The sequence below is a fragment of the Colossoma macropomum genome, unplaced genomic scaffold (genome assembly GCF_904425465.1).
Source record: "Colossoma macropomum unplaced genomic scaffold, Colossoma_macropomum, whole genome shotgun sequence".
In the NCBI taxonomy this organism is placed as follows: Eukaryota; Metazoa; Chordata; class Actinopteri; order Characiformes; family Serrasalmidae; genus Colossoma; species Colossoma macropomum.
This window is the reverse complement of record NW_023494810.1, coordinates 34,199,891-34,219,829: the sequence shown is the minus strand read 5'-3', so window position 1 is coordinate 34,219,829 and position 19,939 is coordinate 34,199,891. Positions and strand designations below refer to the sequence as shown.

The 19,939-nt window shown below is 42.9% G+C and overlaps 2 protein-coding genes across 2 annotated transcripts; one reads left to right on the top strand and one right to left on the bottom strand.

Moving 5' to 3' along the window:
• Positions 1-596: 596 nt before the first annotated feature.
• On the bottom strand, positions 597-6,243 carry LOC118799421 (olfactory receptor class A-like protein 4). Its single transcript, XM_036559264.1, has 3 exons — positions 6,107-6,243; positions 1,198-2,142; positions 597-728 (listed from the first exon to the last, which is right to left on the bottom strand). The coding sequence occupies exons 1-3, from the start codon at positions 6,191-6,193 to the stop codon at positions 597-599; spliced, it is 1,164 nt and encodes a 387-aa protein (XP_036415157.1). The 5' UTR covers positions 6,194-6,243.
• Positions 6,244-16,586: 10,343 nt separating this feature from the next.
• On the top strand, positions 16,587-18,498 carry fndc10 (fibronectin type III domain containing 10). Its single transcript, XM_036559756.1, has 2 exons — positions 16,587-17,318; positions 18,144-18,498. The coding sequence occupies exons 1-2, from the start codon at positions 16,650-16,652 to the stop codon at positions 18,366-18,368; spliced, it is 894 nt and encodes a 297-aa protein (XP_036415649.1). The 5' UTR covers positions 16,587-16,649; the 3' UTR covers positions 18,369-18,498.
• The last annotated feature ends 1,441 nt before the right edge of the window (positions 18,499-19,939 follow it).

Genomic DNA, 19,939 nt, shown 5'->3' with positions numbered 1-19,939 from the left:
ACCTTTTTGAAAGTGGTTCTATATAGCACCAAAAGGGTTCATCTATTGTTATGATGTCAAGCTTGTAACAATAGAAGAACCCTTTTGGGTTCTCCATCAATCTGAAGAACCATTTCATGATGCAAAAAACCTTTTAATCATGGAAAGGGTTCTGTGAGTGTTCATGGTTCTATATAGAACCATTTTCTTTACTAAAGAACCCTTGAAGAACCATCTTTTTTAAGAGTGTGTAACTGCACACACTGCAGATACCAGAAAACTGAAATTATTAATTATTTTAATTATTTTAACTGTTTGACAGCCATGAAATGTGGAGTCGAATCTCAGATGCACGACGTGTATCGTGGAAATATCTTCAGTATCGTGATATATTTGTGCTGATGGAATTCAGCAGCTGCCCACTGACCTCTGTGATAAGAGTCGGTCAGTTTTCTGTTCATTTCTGAGTTCAGGGAAAGTCACTGTCTGTGCTGATCTGTCGTAGTTTAGGCTGAAAAACACTGAGTGTTCCTTTGAGATGGTGAGGAAGATGCTCCAAGGAGGAAAAAGGCAAAGAAAGCAAGGAATCGAGCTGCCTTGATGAGAACAACTTCAGCTCAGTCATGGAGGCGTGATGAGGTCAGGAGGTCAGACAGGTCCAGATCAATCACCGTCCTCCTGCGCAGTCTTTTATTTAGATTCACGCGCACTGATAAGTGTCTCCTACCTGCCTGAATGATTTCTGTTACCTGCACTTAATCACAAAAACACACACAAACAGATAAACAGCGCCAGCTTGCACACACTGCCACCCAGTGGCCATTCGCTGCGTTACAGCCAAAGAAGATTTTGTAACAATGCTACATTCATTGTTTTGTTCTTTTTGTCTGTAATAACTTTCAAGAAAAGGGATTATTGTCACACCGTTTGTGGATTTGAAATGTAATTTAATATAATAAATGTGTCTGTGTTCATTAAATAATGCTATGGCTTTTGTTTGTTTATTTACATGGCAATGAAAAAAGGACAAACTCTGCATACAGTTTTAGGCAATAGACAGATTTTAATTTAAAATTATACTTGTTTTTCTATCAATATATAAAAACACTCTTGGAATTAAATCTTGTAACAGCAGTTTTAAACAAACAAAGGGGTCCTCTGGCTTTTGCACAGTGCTGTAGGCCCATATTAGTATCTTTAAAACTTTCCTTATTTTACAATTGTGTCGTTAGTGCTTGTGTTGCTCTCTGGTGCCCTCTTCTGCTCCACTGTCCTTGCTGTGTCCCTGCAGCTGACCTTTAGTGCCCACACCTGCACCATAGCTATGAGCTTTTTGCGCAGCTTGCCGTGCCCCAGAGCCACCACCAGGGGGCTGAAGCCCACAAACAGAGAGGCGGAAAACTGCGAGACAGTCAGCAAGTTCTCTGTGTGCCTCCCGCCGTCGTAGTTATAATACGTCACCGCGGCAACCTGCATAACCCAGCAAGCCACGAACAGAGTCACCAGCGCCATGATCACGTGACCCGCCTTCCTCTCGTTGCTCACGTGAGCTGTCACTGCGCTCTCAGGTCCTGACGTGACGGCCCGGATGTGCTTAGCCAGGGAGTGCAGGGTTGCCAGATTGGTTCCCACCATTAGCAGCAACGGCAGAACCTCGTTTAGCGCCAAAGAGGCCGAAGCGAACGCGGAGCCCTGGTCACGTGATGGGAAGTCCCACATGCAGCCCAACAGGGGGCGCGTGGTGCAGCTAATCACCATCACTTCAATTGTAGTGTTTCCACGCACGTGAGTCGTGTAGACCAACGCTGGCAGCGAAAACACCAAATTGGCGCCCCACACCAGCCCCAAAGTGACCCAGACCCGCATGCGGTCCCGCCTCAGCGCCTGCGGGCCCGTACTGACCCGTTTGCGCCTCAGGGTGGCGTAGTGGAAGACGCTGAGGGTGAGGGTGGCCCAGCAGCCCACCGCACGCCACCACACCCACAGCAGCATGAAGAAGCGACACCAGCCAGCATCCAGATACATGTTCAGGCCCAGGTCAGAGATGAAGATGGGCACGGTGCGGAACATCGAGGTCAGCAGGTTGGCCAGGGAAAGGTTCAGCAGGATGATGTCTGACGGAGGCAGGTGGTGGGAGGGACTGTCCAGAGCACACTGGAACACCTGAGAGACATAAAGAAAATGGAAAATCTGAAACATGCTGGAATTAGAATATAGTATACGACTGGATTGCTAACAGGTGGATCAAATGAAACAAATAGTCTTACAGTCTCCATAGACAAACACTGGCAGTAGAGTTTGCTGAACAGCGCAGTCACTTTAATCATGGAACTGTTATAGGATGCTGCCTCTGCCACAAGTCAGTTTGTGAAACTTCTGTCCTGCTAGAGCTGCCTCAGACAACTGTAAGTGCTATTATTGTGAAATGGAAGCGTCTTGGAGCAACAACAGCTCAGCCACGAAGCGCTAGAACACCCAAACTCACAGAGGGGGGCTGCCGAGTGCTGAAGAGCACAGTGTCTGTCCTCTGTTGAATCACTAAAGAGCTCTAAACTGCCTCTGGAAGCAACATCAGCACAAGAACTGCACATTAGGAGCTTCACAAAATGGGTTTCCATGGCTGAGCAGCTGCACACAAGCCTAAGATCAAAATGCACAATGCTAAGCGTCGGATGGAGTGGAGTAAAGTGCTGCTCTGGACTCTGGAGCAGTGGAAACGTATTCTCTGGAGTGACCAATCAGCTTCTCTATCGGTCAGTCTGATGGACGAGTCTGGGTTTGGCGAATGCCAGGAGAACGTTACCTGCCTGACTGCACTGTGCCAGCTGTAGAGTTTGGTGGAGGAGGGATGATGATATGGGGCTGTTTTTCAGGTTTTGGTCTAGAACCCTTAGTTCCAGTGAAGGGGAATCTTAATGCTTCAGCACCAAGACATTCTGGACAGTTCTACATTTCCAACTTTGTGGAACAGTTTGGGGAAGAACCTTTCCTGTTCCAGCATGACTGAGCCCCAGTGCACAAAGCAGCTCCATAAAGGCCTGACTGGGTGAGTTTGGTGTGGAAGAACTTGACTGGCCCTCACAGAGCCCTGACCTCAACCCCATCACACACCTTTGGGATGAACTAGAACGGAGATTGTGAGCCAGACCCTCTCGTCCAACATCAGTGTCTGACCTCACAAATGCTCTTTTAACTGAATGGGCAGAAATTCCCACAGACTCTCTCCAACATCCTGTAGAAGCTTCCCAGAAGAGTGGAAGCTGTTAGAGCTGCAAAGGGGGACCAACTCCATATTAATGCCTATGGATTTAGAATGGGATTCATAAAAACTCCTGTAGGTGTGATGTGTGGGTTCCCCAATACTTTTGTCCATATAGTGTATATTTTATTATGGTTGGAGTTTGATGAAAACGTATCATGTGTTTAATCTTGCTTTTTGCTGTTTTTGTTATTTTTTGACATCAAAACAAACAGGAAGTGCAGATTTGAAGCTGTCCATACAGAATGTACCTGCAATTCATTATGTCATTACATTGAAATGGTATAGAAAGCAGCAATAATTGCTCCAGAGGGGTTTATCTTTCCCCAGTGATGTATGTTCGAGCTGGGCTTCATCCTGTTCTACAAATTAAGGGTGAAGTTGTTCACAGCAGTGCTTTTAGCAAATGAAGTTAGCGCTGTCAGATTTATGTTAATGTGTCTGATGTGTTGAAAATCAGTGTTTTGGCCTCAAATGCAGAGACAATAATAATAAACAGGCTGCAAACCTTTTAAAAAGGCATATAAAGTGCTGGAGCACCAGCATAATTTACTAAATGCACAGTCGAGAGACCATTAAACAAACATTTAGCACATTATGCTAATGCTGTGGGGCTGTTTTCTGTGCTGTTTTGGATCCAGCACTTTCTCAGCCTTTTTTGAAGGTTTGGCTTGTTTATTTTCTCTGTCGCTGTATTTCTTGTCCATTACACCGACCCTCTGTGCTTTAACAGGCGTTTTATACCAGATTACAGCTATCGCGGTGTTAGCACGAGCACTGAGGGCTAATACAGGGATTACAGTCACTCAGGCTCCTCCAGGCCCACCCACAGACAGATTAGCGCTGACTGTTTCTGATTGTTTACACACCTAAAGGATTATTACTCTCCTACAAATCCGGCCCCACAGAGCAGAGCTGAAATCAATACCCTTCACCTCCGTCCACTCAGTACTGACCACATCAAAACACAGCAGACAGGATCAGGAAGAGTCGATGTGTGTTCGGTTGATAAAGTTTATTAGGCGATTTTGTTTACATTATTTGAAGTTAATAATTATTCTATTTGAGCCCTTAAACTGCAGGCTTATTATTCAGCTTTTAATCTTATTATTCAGTAACTACTACAAATTATTTAATATCAGTTATTAATTGTTCAGAATGCACTATGAACTATTCAGTAACTACAATGAATTATTCATTATCTACTATAATTATTTGGTAACTATAATGAATTATTCAGTAACTACTATGAATTATTCAATAACTACAATGAGTTATTCAGTAACTACTATGAATTATTCAGTTTGCACTATGCATAATTCACTGTCCGGTATGAATTATTCATTATGTACTCTGTATTATCTAGAAACTACTATTAATTATTTGGAAACTACTATGAATTATTAATCATCTACCTTGAATTATTCAGCAACTACTATGAATTATTCAGTATCTACAACCCCATTTCCAAAAAAGTTGGGTTTTGCTGTGCAAAATGTAAATAAAAACAAAATACAATGATATGCAAATCATTTAAATCCTATATTTCATTCAAAATAGTACAAAGACAACATATGAAATGTTGAAACTGAGAAATTGTACTGTTTTTGTTTTTGTTTTTTTTATAATATTTGCCCATTTTGAATTTGATGCCATCAACACGTTCCAAAATTTGGAATGGTGCAACAAAAGGCTGGTAAAGTTGTGTAATGCTAAAAAAAGCACCTGGTGGTTGATTGACAACAGGTCAGTAATATGATTGTGTATAAAAGAGCATCTCAGAGAGGCGGAGTCTTTCAGAAGTAAAGATGAGGAGGGGTTCACCACTCTGTGAAAGACTGTCGCTGCATCCACAAATGCAAATTAAAACTTTAAAACTCAAAGAAGAAACCAAATATAAACAGGATTCAGAAACACCACCACCTTCTCTGGGCCTGAGCTCATTTAAAATGGACTGAGGCGAAGTGGAAAAGTGTCCTGTGGTCCAACAAATCAACATTTGAAATTCTTTTTGGAAATCATGGACACTGTGTCCTCCAGGCTAAAGACCACTCAGCTTGTTATCAGTGGACAGTTCAAAAGTCAGTATTCATGATGGTATAGGGGGCATTAGTGCACATGACATGGGTGACGTTCACATCTGTGAAGGCGCCATTAATGCTGAACGATATATACATGTTTTGGCAACATATGCTGCCATCCAGACGACGTCTTTTTCAGGGAAGGTCTTGCTTATTGTAAAACCACATTCTGCATGCATTACAGCAGCATTGCCCTGTATTAACAGAGTCCGGTGCTAAACTGACCTGCCTGCAGTCCAGACCTGTCACCACTGATAACATTTGCTGCATTATGAAATGAAAAATTCAACAAAGGAGACCCTGAACTGACGAGCAGCTGAAATCCTCTATTAAACAAGAACATTTCTCTTTTCAAAAGCTACAGCAGTGTCTCCTCAGTTCACAAACACTTACAGAGTGCTGTTAAAAGAAGAGGTGATGAGACACAGTGGTAAACAGGCCCCCGTCCCAACTTTTTTGGAACATGTTGTTGCTATCAAATTCAAAATGGGCACATATTTTTCAAAAAACGAAAAATATTCTCAATTTCAACATTTGATATGTTGTCTTTATAGTATTTTCCTTTAAAAATATGGTTTACGTGATTTTCATATTATTGCATCCTATTTTTATTTACATTCTGCACAGCATCCCAACTTTTTTGGAAGTGGGGTTGCACTATGAATAATTAATCATGTCCTATGCATTAATCAGTAACTTCTATGAATTATTCAGTATTACTCAGATTTCTAATACTCAGATTAAACAGAGTTGATTGACAGACTCATCTGTATTTCTCTTTTCTTACCGCATAGATGACCAGAATGTTTCCCAGAATGCCTGAGAAGACCAGAATACCAAACAGAATGGCGTCTACCGTCAACGCCCTCGTCATTTTTGTCCTTTATCCTTTTAATTTCCTTCTTCTACATTCCTCCCTTTCTCCTCGTCTGTTCTGTCCATCTTAAATGTGTGTGTGTTGCAGCACCGGCCTCTTGACACTCTGCCCAACCGCAATGACTTTACTTTTATACAAACTCCCTGGACCCACACAAGAGTCCCATCATTGCTGACCATCACACTCTTCAGGGGCAATTTAACCCCAGTATCAGTTGCTAGGCAACCGTAGCCTGGGAGTGCTATCCCAAAACAGTCGCAGCCTCAAGGGCATCATAACAGAGTGACTTGACTTTTTTTGCCTGGGAAAGTTCACTGACTTTTCAAAATGTCTGCATTATTGAGTGGTTGAGATGTAAACAGAGTCGTTCAGAGTAGTTCTGTGTGGAACGCTCTGTTCTAGATAAACTTACCGAGTCAGAACTGTTCACAGTGGTGGTGATAGGAACCAGACGTCCACCTCTAAAAGCTCCCTCACAGAAAGTTCCTACATGAAATGGTTATGAATTCACTGCCTGATGACTGAGACACTGTTTTATGATAGTTTAGAGAACTTAAACTCCATTCATGGTGGAGGGATACATGCAGGGCGCTGTGAGGCAAAATAGTCCCCAGAGAAAACTTATTATTTCAGATTTTCCACTATTTTCCATCATCAACATTCCATATAGACTCAGAGGACTCATGTAGGTTCACTGGTGGTTCTGGATAGTAAATAAAATGTCTATATTTGTGTTGTAGTCATGGCGACCCCTGGTTCCTATCACCACCACTGTAAAGACATCACTCTGATTACATCTCACACACTGAATTTTGAGGGAATTTGTAAAAATCTACATTTACACTGGAACTACGAGGCTATTATAGCTAAAAAGTAATACAATTTTATACCACACCAGTTAGCATGGTGCTAACTGCATACCTAAATTATCCCATGCTTGATTTGCTGTTATGTATAAAGGGAAAGTTGGCTGTTGCTACTGTGTTTAGCTGTGCTAACGTACTTTAGTCCATGTTTATAAGTAACAGTGAGTCATACAGTGTCAGAAACCACATCATCAAGTCTATTAGAGACACTGAACACCTCCACACAGTCTGATTGAGGCCTGCAGTTAGCACCATGCTAATTAGTGGGGTATAGGCTTCCATTTCCTAGCTACATTAGCCTCCAAACTGTGTAGCTTTAATACTAGAAACACAGATAGCAGCATATATCAGTCCGCTGGCTTGATAAGGTGGCCCCCGCTGACTGTATGACACTGCTGGACCACCCTCGGACCACCCAGATTACTGTCCTGCATATAAATTCTATCTAGTTTTTAATCTCGTCAGACCTTGCCTTCAGAATAAGAGTCCTATAGAAAAATCCCAACGAATAAATGCTGCCGAATTGAACACGCTACAATACGTTGTGTTTTGGATGCTGGCATGCTGGCCAACCAGTATGACCATGCTGGGTGACGAGCTAAACCAGCACCAGACCAGTATAAACCAATTTAGACTGGACTTTTATTTTGGAAAATAAACTAAGATGAATATTACAAACTACTGAGAGAAAATATTGAATTACTAGGCCTGATATAAAATGATTTAGTTGAAAATGTTGTGCTATATTGGTTACAGCTGTATAACTGGCTTTATTTATGATATTATCATTTACTAAACTAATTTACAAAGTATAATGAAAGACAGAAATGAAGGAAAAATAAGTAAACTTGACCGTGAGTTGAAAATGAGACATATGAAGTGGAATTCTGTCTATAACTCTGCTTAACCACCAGTGGGTCGCCCGGCAAATACTGAGCAAACCGCCAGCTGTACCGTCAGCAGGCTAACGGTGGCCCACTGTCCTCTTACTGTCTGGGACTGTTAAATATTATCTGCAGAGCTCAGTCTAATCAGTCATTGCAGTGTTATTGAGATTATTGGTGGTTTGTCGCTGATTCTGAAGGGTGTCTGTCATAATCCAGTATGTGACGCTCCCTGTGTGTGTTTATGTTTATGTGTTATTAAATTAACTGTCTGACGTTGATGGTACAGAAAGTCACCGTCACTGACCAAAGCAGCATCCAGCTGTCCCACCAAGTGTGTAAAATGGACGTTCCCCTTAGCCTTATTAACCTGACTCAGCACTTTCCCATCATTAGTAGCGCTGCTGACTCCTTCAGTCCTGCTGAGAATCTGTTTAGGTCAGTAGATCCTCCAAGACCTGCTGGGACAAATGCGCTGTTATGGACACGATAAGATATCTCATCTACTGTCTTAAATACCCAGGTTTATATACTTATGCACTTATTATAACAGTTTTGGGTTTTTTTTGTGGTACATAGAGTGCCCCCATAAGTATTTGGACACTCGTGCTATACTCACAGTTCTATTAAGTTCATAGTTCAGAAGCAAAATGTCAAAATAAGTGTTATTTATTTTAAACAGACCTTTTGAAAAGGCAGCTGGTTTGTTTTAGATGCTTATTTCTCTGCAGACTTCTGCAGGTTTGCATCCAAAATGTCATTGTACACTGCTGTGTTCATGATCCACGCATTCCATGCTGGTCTAAGCTGGTCTAAACTGGTTTATGCTGGTCTGGTGCTGGTTAAGCTGGTTAGCCAGCATGACCAATGTAACAGTGTTGACCAGCACACCAGCATCCAAAACACGACATATTGCAGCACGTTCAAAAATGTGTGCATGTCAATTTTTTGCAATTGTTCTGCAGCATTTATTCGTCTGGGTTTTTCTATGAGGACTCTTATTATGAAGTCAAGGCTGGCCGTGACTGTGTTCTGCGTAGACAAGGAGGTAAGAGTCAGTCTGAAGGCTCATTTATACTCCCTTTACGTATGTCCGTTTCAAACGGTGTAACTGTCACTACTCACATACTTACATGCGTCCTTTACGTTGACATGGATGTTAAGCAGTATGTCCACTAGAGGGCAGTCCAGAGTCAAACATTTCTGACAACAAACATGGCGACAGTGGAGGAGGCCATAGACTGCCTTGCAGACTGTGTCTGTGAGAATATTAACAGAAAATTCTTTTCACTTTTACTACCAGTAAGAGAAACTACCATCATGTCTGTCGTGAACTATTCGCTACACTGCCCCCCCATGGCTTCCGGTGGTACTGCCCTGCTTCGTCCGTATCTGTAAGCTTTCAGAGAACGTGCACAAATACGGACAAAATGAACGCAGAGTGTAAACAGAAGGCTCTCTCCGTATCCATATCCGTATTTAATGTTGAGTGTATAAGAGCCCTACCACTGACCGCAGAGGAAGCAAAACATAGCAAGGACTCTCATTGTGGACGGCGAGGCTGTGGCCAATTACAGCCTTTAATAAAACACAATGACTTCTGTATAAGCTGTGTCTCCTGTAATAGCGGTAAATGCTATAGTATCATTGCTGGCCAAAAAAATCATGATGAATCGAGTTTCATGATGACTGGACCAACAGAAACGCTCCACAGTTTCTTGGAGTTAATCTTATTATATCAACCTACATTAAAAGGTAAGGAGGTTTTTGGCCTCTCCTGTAAAGTTACCATGGTGGAGACGCATGTTTTTCTTTCGAGAGCAACAATGTGCTAGTTTTGCTGGTGAGCTGTGCTGCTCAGGTTGGAGTTCTTCTCCAGGATTTCTCCACTCACACCACTTTAACGTTGTGCTGAAAGTGTTTCTCTGAAACAAACAGACGTTTTGTTAAACATTGAATGAAATAGCCTAAAGAATGTCATTGAAGTTAAGCATTGCTAAAACAGGTGACCAGATTTCTGAAATGAAAAATGGGGACGTGTCCAGTTCGATAGTCAATATATCAATAAAATATCCAATGTTTTTATCTATGAGATAAAAAAGGGGGTCAGTCCCAGTTTCCTGTATTCTGACCATGATAACTGCTGTACTGTAATAAACTCTGGTGAAGGCCGACTGAACTGTCCACTAACTAAGTAACTTTGTAAACTATGTCAGTAAATCATACAGTAGCTACCATGAAGAGTGAAGCTGGTCAACTCTGGAACACTCAGTAAAGAAAATGGTCAGCATGCATGAGAATAAATTACAGTAGTCCTGTTAAAAATGTATATTTCATTTGTTTGATTTGTCACTCCTCACTTTTTAGAAACAAAGTCTCTCAGTAAAAAGGGCCTCAAAGGTCACTAAGTCTAGCAGCTCAGGCAGAGATGAGGCAGAGACCTGTTTACCACTAAAGATTCAGTGGCTGTATTGAGTCCATAATTCATATTCATATTAAATACTCTAGCAGTAAAAGAGACCCATGGCTACAGAAAAAAGCCCCATGGCTGCAGCCCAGTAGACCCTAAGTTCACCCCTGGGCAGCTCCAGTTCTGGACGGACAGAGACGCTGCTGTCAGCTTACACCATAAGTCAGATATGGAGTCTGAAAAAGTGACTCAGTTTAAAACGATGCTCTGTTTGTGAATCTCATTGTAGCTACATTCAAGCAGACTGTCTGTCTGTACAAATCAGAGCCACCGATCAGCTGGTAGAGCGATTCAGTCCCGTAACTCCACCCTGCTTTAACCCCTGGGTCACCTGAAGCGGTCAGTAAAGAGCAGCAGCGCCCTCTACTGGCCAAAACAAGCAGAACGTGAGACGTCTGCCCGTCTGCTCTGCTGCAGGTCTTTCTGAGGACTTTCTAGTGTGTTTTTAATTCACAGTTAAAACAGGGACATTTTCAGGGACAGCTTTAGCCGGGGAGAACAGGGACGTCTGGTCTCCCCATAAAACACTGCCAAAGTAAGGCCTTATCTGACAGTGCACGATGCTAGGAAGGTGAGTCATGCTTTTGTTTTCTCCCAGTTAGTTTGGTGTTACATGCTGTTCTATGGCTTCTCTAAAAAGAGTGTAGACAAACTACAGCTCGGACAGAACTTAGCAGAGCATCAAACTCTTCATTAATTTACCAAGAATAAAACGCAAAAGAAGTGGTGAGGCTGCGATTAGCAGATACGCCTATAAACCCCCTGACATAGGAGTTCAATGTAAAACCATTTCATGCTTAAATAGTTCGTTGTATGGCAAAATAGTTTTTCAGATCGATGGAGAATGTGTTGTAATTAGTAGCAGTAAGGTTAACCAATCAGCGCTCAGTGACAGTAATGCCAACCAATCAGCACTCAGTGACAGTAATGCCAACCAATCAGCACTCAGTGACAGTAATGCCAACCAATCAGTGCTCAGTAGCAGTAAGGTTAACCAGTCAGCACTCAGTAGCAGTAATGCCAACCAATCAGCACTCAGTAGCGGTAATGCCAACCAATCAGTGCTCAGCATCAGTAACGCTAACCAATCAGCACTCAGTAGCAGTAATGCTAGCCAATCGGCGCTCAGTAGCGGCAATGCTAACCAATCAGCACTCAGTAGCAGTAATGCCAACCAATCAGCGCTCAGTAGCAGTAACGCTAACCAATCAGCGCTCAGTAGCAGTAATGCTAACCAATCAGCACTCAGTAGCAGTAATGCCAACCAATCAGTGCTCAGTAGCAGTAACGCTAACCAATCAGCGCTCAGTAGCAGTAACGCTAACCAATCAGCGCTCAGTAGCAGTAATGCCAACCAATCAGTGTTCAGCATCAGTAACGCTAACGAATCAGCACTCAGTAGCAGTAATGCTAACCAATCAGCGCTCAGTAGTGGTAATGCTAACCAATCAGCACGCAGTAGCAGTAATGCTAACCAATCAGCACTCAGTAGCGGTAATGCTAACCAATCAGCACTCAGTGACAGTAATGCTAAACAATCAGCACTCAGTAGCGGTAATGCTAACCAATCAGCACTCAGTGACAGTAATGCCAACCAATCAGCACTCAGTGACAGTAATGCTAAACAATCAGCACTCAGTAGCGGTAATGCTAACCAATCAGCACGCAGTAGCAGTAATGCTAACCAATCAGCACTCAGTGACAGTAATGCTAAACAGTCAGCACTCAGTAGCGGTAATGCTAACCAATCAGCACTCAGTGACAGTAATGCCAACCAATCAGCACTCAATGACAGTAATGCCAACCAATCAGCACTCAGTAGCGGTAATGCTAACCAATCAGCACTCAGTGACAGTAATGCCAACCAATCAGCACTCAATGACAGTAATGCCAACCAATCAGCACTCAATGACAGTAATGCCAACCAATCAGCACTCAGTGACAGTAATGCCAACCAATCAGCACTCAGTGACAGTAATGCCAACCAATCAGCACTCAGTAGCAGTAATGCTAACCAATCAGCACTCAGTGACAGTAATGCTAACTAATCAGCACTCAGTAGCAGTAATGCTAACCAATCAGCACTCAGTAGCAGTAATGTTGCCCAAAACCTGTTTGCTGTAGAAAAAAATAAACAAACAGGTTTTTTTTTTTGGTGAAATAAAAACTTCTACTTTCTAAAATTAAATAAATAATAATTATATTATTAAGCAAAAATATGTCCCTGTATTCAGTTTCACCTCGCCCCTACCACTCAGCCCTACCCCTCCGTTCTCGTCTAGGTGTAGGGTGTCCCGATTCTTGTTGAGATAGAGGGGGAGGGTGAAGTGTTAGAGCTACATGACCCTCCAAACTGAGGTTTTTCAGAGACTCCAAACAGAGAGATATGAGAAAAAAAGAAAAACCGGTAAGATGGAGAACAAGAGACCAAAGAAACCGCAAATGTGAGAATTTTCTCTGGTAAAAATTACGACAATCATCGTACTATCTTAGTTTAATGTTGTTTCAGTGTATTTTGGTCCTTTTCTTCATAACAAGCATAAAAAAATCACCAGTAGTGCTGATGTTTGTAGCTAGTTAGCTAAATTTCCCGTTCCATCTTAAATGGTGCAGCAGTTACATTCTCAGGCATCAGAACTGCTGCTCCATTTAAGGTGGAACGGGAAAATCCGAACAAGAATCTGGTGAATATCTGACTTCAGCTTCACATCACTGAAGAATTAGTGGTGGGTGATAATAAATAATTGCCCCCCTCTTTGAAGATCATATGATGCCCTAAATGTAACTAAAGCCCAGCAGTGAGGAGCTGAACTTTAGCCTCCTCTGCTGTCACTGCAGACTGGCAGGGTCTCCTACAGAGCAGCGCTGGTAGCTGTTAATGAAGTGATGCTCTTTTTATTTGAGGGTCCCATTTCAGAGGGAAGATTTCAACCACTACCCTGTAACTCAGTTCCAGGGGGAAACACTCGAAAACAAGGGGTAGAGGTAAAAACAAGAAATAGGACTGGACTGCATTACTAGGACCAACCACGAGGGGGCGACATCTGACACTCTGCTGCCTCCACCGCCAAAGGAAGCGCAGGGGTTTTTTTAACAGGGACTGGACTGAGTTGCACAGACAGACAGACAGACAGGAGGACAGTGATGTGATGGAGGCTCAGAGAGGAGCGCGTGCAGCAGGAGGAGAATAATAACAGCCGCTCGAGGTGAAGACCGGAGGACGAAGAGCAGCGCGCGCTGCAGGTAAGGACGGGGGATAAAAGCAGGGCAGAGCACATTCTGTGATTACATGCACTCAGTGACGTGAGCGCGCGCGCCAGCCATCCTCCTCATCCTCACTTCGTGCTCTCCGGCTGATGTCACGTAGGCAGCGCGTTTAACGCAGACGCACGCGGGCCGAAGGTAGGCAGCGCGGTTTTATACCTTCATCCTCACTTTAGGGCTGAAACGCTGAGGCTGATGATGCTCTGAGCTCATCCAGCATGAATGAATCAGCCGTGCTGCCCCCCTGTGTCTTTAAAGGGCCCATAGCCCGCATTTCTCTTCGGGGCCGGTCGTGTTTCTTACGTAATTCATGTCTACAGGTTCATTTCCAGCCTCTCTTTATCCCTCACAGTGAAACAGGCTGTCTTTATCGCTGTGCCTTCAGGACTGGAGCTTGATTTTCTCCACTGTCTCAAAGATGAAGTGCTGTTTATCTGATGGGGCCAGTTTTGGTGTCGATCAGCTCTTCCAGGTGGTTATTAGGAGCCCCATTTCCTCTGGAGCTTTTAAAGGGCCCGTATCCAATGTTTTCTTGTAATCTGTTTAGGAGATTTTTTTCCCAGAGGCCCACTTATGACATTTATGTCGGTTTATGTAACAAAAACAGCCATAATTAATTTTTACGTGGCCATTTTCCAACTTATGTTTATACCTTAGATCAGGGGTCAGCAACATGCGGCTCTTTTACTGTCCTGTAAAAATAAAATAATCCTCCTTTACAGTAAAATAAATCTCTGCTGATCGTTCAACACAGTTTAACAATAAATGGTCTTAAACTCTGGAGTTAATGTAGAACTGCTGATTCACCCTTTAACCCTGAAGATCAGCGCAGACTGCTGGTCACCATAGCAACACAGACAACAGTCTCGCCTAGCTAGTATCTAACGAAACAACAAAGAGAGAGATTTAAGATGAACATTGATAATTTAGAGATGAATGGACTTATTTTATAATCACTCCAGCTGGTTTCCTGATACGTTTAATCTGCAGCGAGAAACTGAAACACTAAAAAGTTGTGAGGCTGAAGTCAGTTTCTCGTTCGCCAGCTTCTTATTTGAATTCTCCCGTTCCACCTTAAATGGTGCAGCAGTTACATTCTGGACCCTCAGGCACCATTTAAGGTGGAACGGGAAAATTCTAACAAGAAGCTGGTGAATGAGAAGCGACTTCAGCCTCGTAAAACGTCAAACGTTGAGAGATATTTTACAAGAAACTGTTCTAGTTTTGAGGAAAAGTTTCCTGCTGGAGATGTGAGAGAAGCAGCTGTAGCTGAGCTGAAACTTGAAGCAGAGCAAAGTAAGTCTGCGTTTTTGTTTATATTATATTTTTAGTCTATACTAGAACATCAGCACACACTGAGACATATTAACAGCCAAGATGGTAAAATGGACATAAAATGTTGTGGCTCTCAAAGTGGTTTGATTTTTGTGGAAAGGACAAAACGGCTCTTCTTAACATTTAGTTTGCAACTCCTGCCTTAGACTTAAACAGGCTGTTTTTGTTACTATGGCTTTTATATGCAAATGAGCTCCATTCTGAGTTTCATTCAGAAAGCAGTCCAGGCTGAAACACTCCTTATAACTTCAGTGTGAGTGGGCGGAGCTAAACTGTTGTTGTTAATAATAATAATAATAATTCTCTTTATTAATAAAGCACTTTTCATAGCAGTGGCTGCTCATGGTGCTTTACAGACAGCTGATAAAGCTTAACAGTATTAGAAGAAACTATGAGTATTAAATTAAAATCGTATTAGACAATAACAGATCAGACTCAACAGATAAACACCAAAGAGAGTGAAAACTGAGCTCGACTGTCTAATAAGAGCTGAACTGAGCTCCACAGTTTAGAAGCAGAATAACAGAAAGAGTCTCTCCACGGTTTCTGTGTTTTACTGAAGGTGTTTGAAGGTCAGAATCTGCAGATCTGAGATCATAAACAGACGTCCAGGAGCTTTAAGGTCATTTAGAGCTTTAAAAACAGCAGCAGAGCTTTAAACTCTCTCTAACAGATCCAGGCGGTCAGTGCAGTGTGTAACGGGGTGATACGAGCTCTAAATAGGTGGATAAATGTAAATGTCTTGATTTTTGTGACATCACAGGCTGTTTCTGCAGTTTGGTTTCCAGATGTGGACTGTGTATGGAAAACTTTAATTTTGTGTACTGCATCGTTTATTTCCAAAAAGTAAGGATTTTCCATGATATGGGCCCTTTAATACATGCATTTATATATTGGCTTAACTATTAATGAGAAAGTCGCATTAAAATGAGTATAAACTGGTTTTGTGTGATTTTATTCATTTTATTTCATATTCAAATTAATATTGTAAACAAATGTAGCACATTTTTGTCCCTTTCTCTTCCTCTTTTCTTCATTTTTTCATGCATATGTACACATAAATCTGGCCTAAATAGATTCACTGCATACCAAAGCTTTTCTCTCAGTAATATATGTCATATTAATACTTATGCGTCATCTGTGTATTAACAGTAGTCTAATGTTATAATGATAATAGTATTGTTAATTACACAGTTATAAAATAATATTTCTCCTCTTTTCTCCTTCGCAGGCTGCCAGTTCGTTTTGCTCTTCAGAGTGTGATGGATCCTGAGGCCCCGCCCCCTGCCCTGCAGACCCCGCCCCCTGCTCTTCTTTGTGTATGCTCTGAATCTGCCACTGCTGAGCACTGAAGGCCCGAGCGCGGAGAAAAACCTGCAGATGAGAGCGAAATGTCCGGACACTGTTCGCCTCTCCTCTCCTGGGTCACTCTGCTGCTGTGCCTGAGCAGCGTGACTCACCAGGTCAGCGGCATTTGGCGTCCTGCATCATCACAGCGCGAGCGCAGGGGAGTGAACACCAGCGATCAGCCTTACAGCCAGGTGGCGCTGCTGCCCGTCAAAAGCAGGGGTGCTGAGTTTGATTCAGAGCAGCAGGATGGACCCAACGGGGTCAGTCTTGCTCTGGACAACCAAATGGCAATTAGCAAGAGAGCAGCTAGCGAGGGATTAACTAGCACGAAAGTAGCTAGCGAGAGAGCAACTAATGAAAGAGCAATTAACAAGAGAGCAGTTAGCGAAAGAGCAGCCAGTGAAAAAGCAGCTAGCGAGGCTGATGCTGGGCCTTTGTGTGCCTACCGCGTCCTGGAGGACGGCAAAGAGGGACGGTTGTGTTTCCGTCACACTCAGGTGGACTTCACGTGTCCCAGCGGTACCTGCCGGCAGGTGAGGTCACCCGGAGGACACCTGGTGGCGAACATGCTCTCCAATGGCAGTGTGCTGCTCCAGTGGACTTACAGCGGACGGGGCAGATCAAATAACCCAGGGAATTTAGGGGTCCCATCAGGAGTCCCTGAACTTACAGTGACTCCAACAGCAGGGGGCGATGGAGAGACTGTACCCGCCCCACCAAAGAGCCCCAGCAGGGGGCAGCAGAAGCAGAATGGGGGGTTTAGAATGAGCTGCTGGTGGAACGGCAGCTACACGCAGTTTGAGTGTGCGAGCATTATCCTAGGCAGCAGCTGCCGGGACTTCCTGCTGACCGAGCTCCACGAGAACGTGCCCTACCGCATCTGCATGCAGCCTCTGTGGACGGTTTGGGACGGAGCCGAGACGAGAAAACCTCACGGGCATAAAATGAAAACGGTCTGGTTCCAAACCAAAATTTTCTTTGATTATAGTTAATATTGTACTGTTCTGTAAGGTAAAGTATATTATATTGCTGTTATATATGACAAATGACTGTAGTAGGCCTGATCATTAAGTTGATTAGTTATCAATGCTATTGATTATGGAACGAAGTCTAAAAATGTACATGCTCTACAAGGCTCTATAATGTTCATATGATTTGGTCATTCTGACAGACTGTAATACACTACAGGGAGTGTAGGGGGCGATATGGCTTCTACTGTTTCATTTAAAAAGCCTCTATAATGTTTATATGATCCACACAGTCACTCTGACAGACTGTAATACACTACAGGAAGTGTAGGGGGCGATATGGCTTCTACTGTTTCATTTAAAAAGGCTCTGTAATGTTCATATGATCCACACAGTCACTCTGACAGACTGTAATACACTACAGGAAGTGTAGGGGGCGATATGGCTTCTACTGTTTCATTTAAAAAGGCTCTGTAATGTTCATATGATCCACACAGTCACTCTGACAGACTGTAATACACTACAGGAAGTGTAGGGGGCGATATGGCTTCTACCGTTCCATTTAAAAAGCCTCTGTAATGTTCATATGATCCACACAGTCACTCTGACAGATTGAGTAAAAGAAGAAATCACTTGCTGCACAGGTAGTGTTTTGAATGAAGGCATAATGATTCGATTGATTGATTAATTTAATAAAAGTTAATAAGCTAATAAATTATGTAGATGAGCCTCCATGTGACATAAAACGAACACCTTGCTCTCCACATTGCTTATTAATGTTTCCTTGATTTTCTGTTATACTGTCTGCAGACTGTGGAGATTTGGGACGGAGCCGGCTGTGTGGACTTCAGCGTTTCTCCCTCTGGGATGCAGGACATTGTCATCGCCATGACGACAGTGGGCGGAGCCATCTGTGTGATGCTGGTCATCATCTGCCTGCTGGTGGCTTACATCACTGAGAACATCATGAGTCCATCAGTACAACACACACTTGCAGCACGACACTCCACACGCTCACACAACACACACCTGTAAACACACACACATGTTTGTCTTACATTCCTTGTGAGGACTTCCAAAGGTTTCTATTGATTTTTGTATTGCTGTAGCCAAGTAATACCACACCTACACCTAAACCTAGCCCTAACCTTAACCTCAGGTGTCCAAAAGGCAATTTTTTTGCTCTTTTAGTTTAAAAAAAAACATTTGTGGTTAAAACAACATATGCTCTCCTGAGGACTAGCAAAATGTCCTCACTTGAGTCATGTTGTCCTATCATTGTGAGGACATGCAGTCCTTACAAGGATAGCAAGACAAGCACACTCACACATACATACACACTTGCAGCTCTCACACAGCCCACACACTGCACTTTCACACACACTCTCTAAATCTGTCTCTCGGCCGCTGAGGCAGCGCTGAAACCACGCACCAAAAAGACTGCGGAGAAACTCCAGTTAAACAAGAGCAAAATTTTATTCTCTTCTTGGAAGCAAAAAATGACACATAAACAAATCCTTCTGTTCAGATTTGAACCATATTTACGTAGAATTGTAACAGTCATTTCAGTAAACAATCTCATCTCAGTAATAGGCGGAGTTTGGGGCACCCCCTACTGGCCAGAGCTGAAACAGCTTCATCATAAACTGCACCCAGAAAATATATATATATATACATGGGCGCTGGAGCTTCAGCAGTAATTAACAGCCAACATTTAAAGTTTTACCCTCCGCTCAACTTGTCACGTTGCTGACTCCGCCCACTTTGCGTCGCCAACATTTGCACTGCCTCCTGTCGGCGGAAATTGCCATTAAATCGGCACTGAAAATTAATGACCTCCAGCCAATTTGTTGCCGGTGTGAACGTAGGGTCACTCAAGGTACGAAGGGTGACACTGCAGCCCTAGTGAGGGTCCAGTGTGGTGGGTCACTGTTTGCAGCTGCGCTGGGAATACATTCTGTCTAGTACCACGTTAGCATGACGTTCGCTGCGCCCAAGCTGAGATGGTTTATATGTACACATTTTAACAGTGTGATTAAAAAGTATGAATATACAAGAATGTGCTGACAAAATGTACTGTGTCATTGCTGCGCTGCGCTGTAAGCAATTCAGTTTTCTAAAGAGATGAAATGTTTATGTTGGGCTGTTTTAAGTTCATTCGTACGAGGACTTTTATGTTGAAGAGCCTGAATGTGAGGGGAGTGGTGGGTTTTCCAGAGTAGAGCAGAAGGCTGTGCCCTGTTTTAGCTGTTAACGCTGGAGAGGCTGTGTTTGGCGCTGTTTTCAGCAAATTAAAAATAAAGCATCATTATGAAGCGAAACCTTGAGTCATCCTGAAAACCCCAAACATTACAGTTAGCCAAAAAAAGGAATATCTGAACCACCCCCACCCCCCCAAAAAAAAACCAAATACCTACTCAACAAACGAATATCCGAATAGTTGAATATTCGGGTCCAGCTCTAATACATACGTGTGTATGTATATATGTATTCATATCTTTCTTTTTTAGCAGAGCGTAATGCACCTGTTTACATGCATTTTTTGCCACATAGGGGTTTTATATATTTTTCGCAGTTGTTCTAGTGCTCAATTAAACACCAAAATA

Coding starts and splice junctions, on each gene's coding strand:
- fndc10 (XM_036559756.1), top strand. CDS start 16,650: ATGGCAATTAGCAAGAGAGCAGCTAGCGAGGGATTAACTAGCACGAAA. Junction 17,319..18,143: donor ACGGGCATAAAATGAAAACG/GTCTGGTTCCAA, acceptor TACTGTCTGCAG/ACTGTGGAGATTTGGGACGG.
- LOC118799421 (XM_036559264.1), bottom strand. CDS start 6,193: ATGACGAGGGCGTTGACGGTAGACGCCATTCTGTTTGGTATTCTGGTC. Junction 2,143..6,106: donor ACATTCTGGTCATCTATGCG/GTAAGAAAAGAG, acceptor TATGTCTCTCAG/GTGTTCCAGTGTGCTCTGGA. Junction 729..1,197: donor CAAGCACTAACGACACAATT/GTAAAATAAGGA, acceptor GATTAAGTGCAG/GTAACAGAAATCATTCAGGC.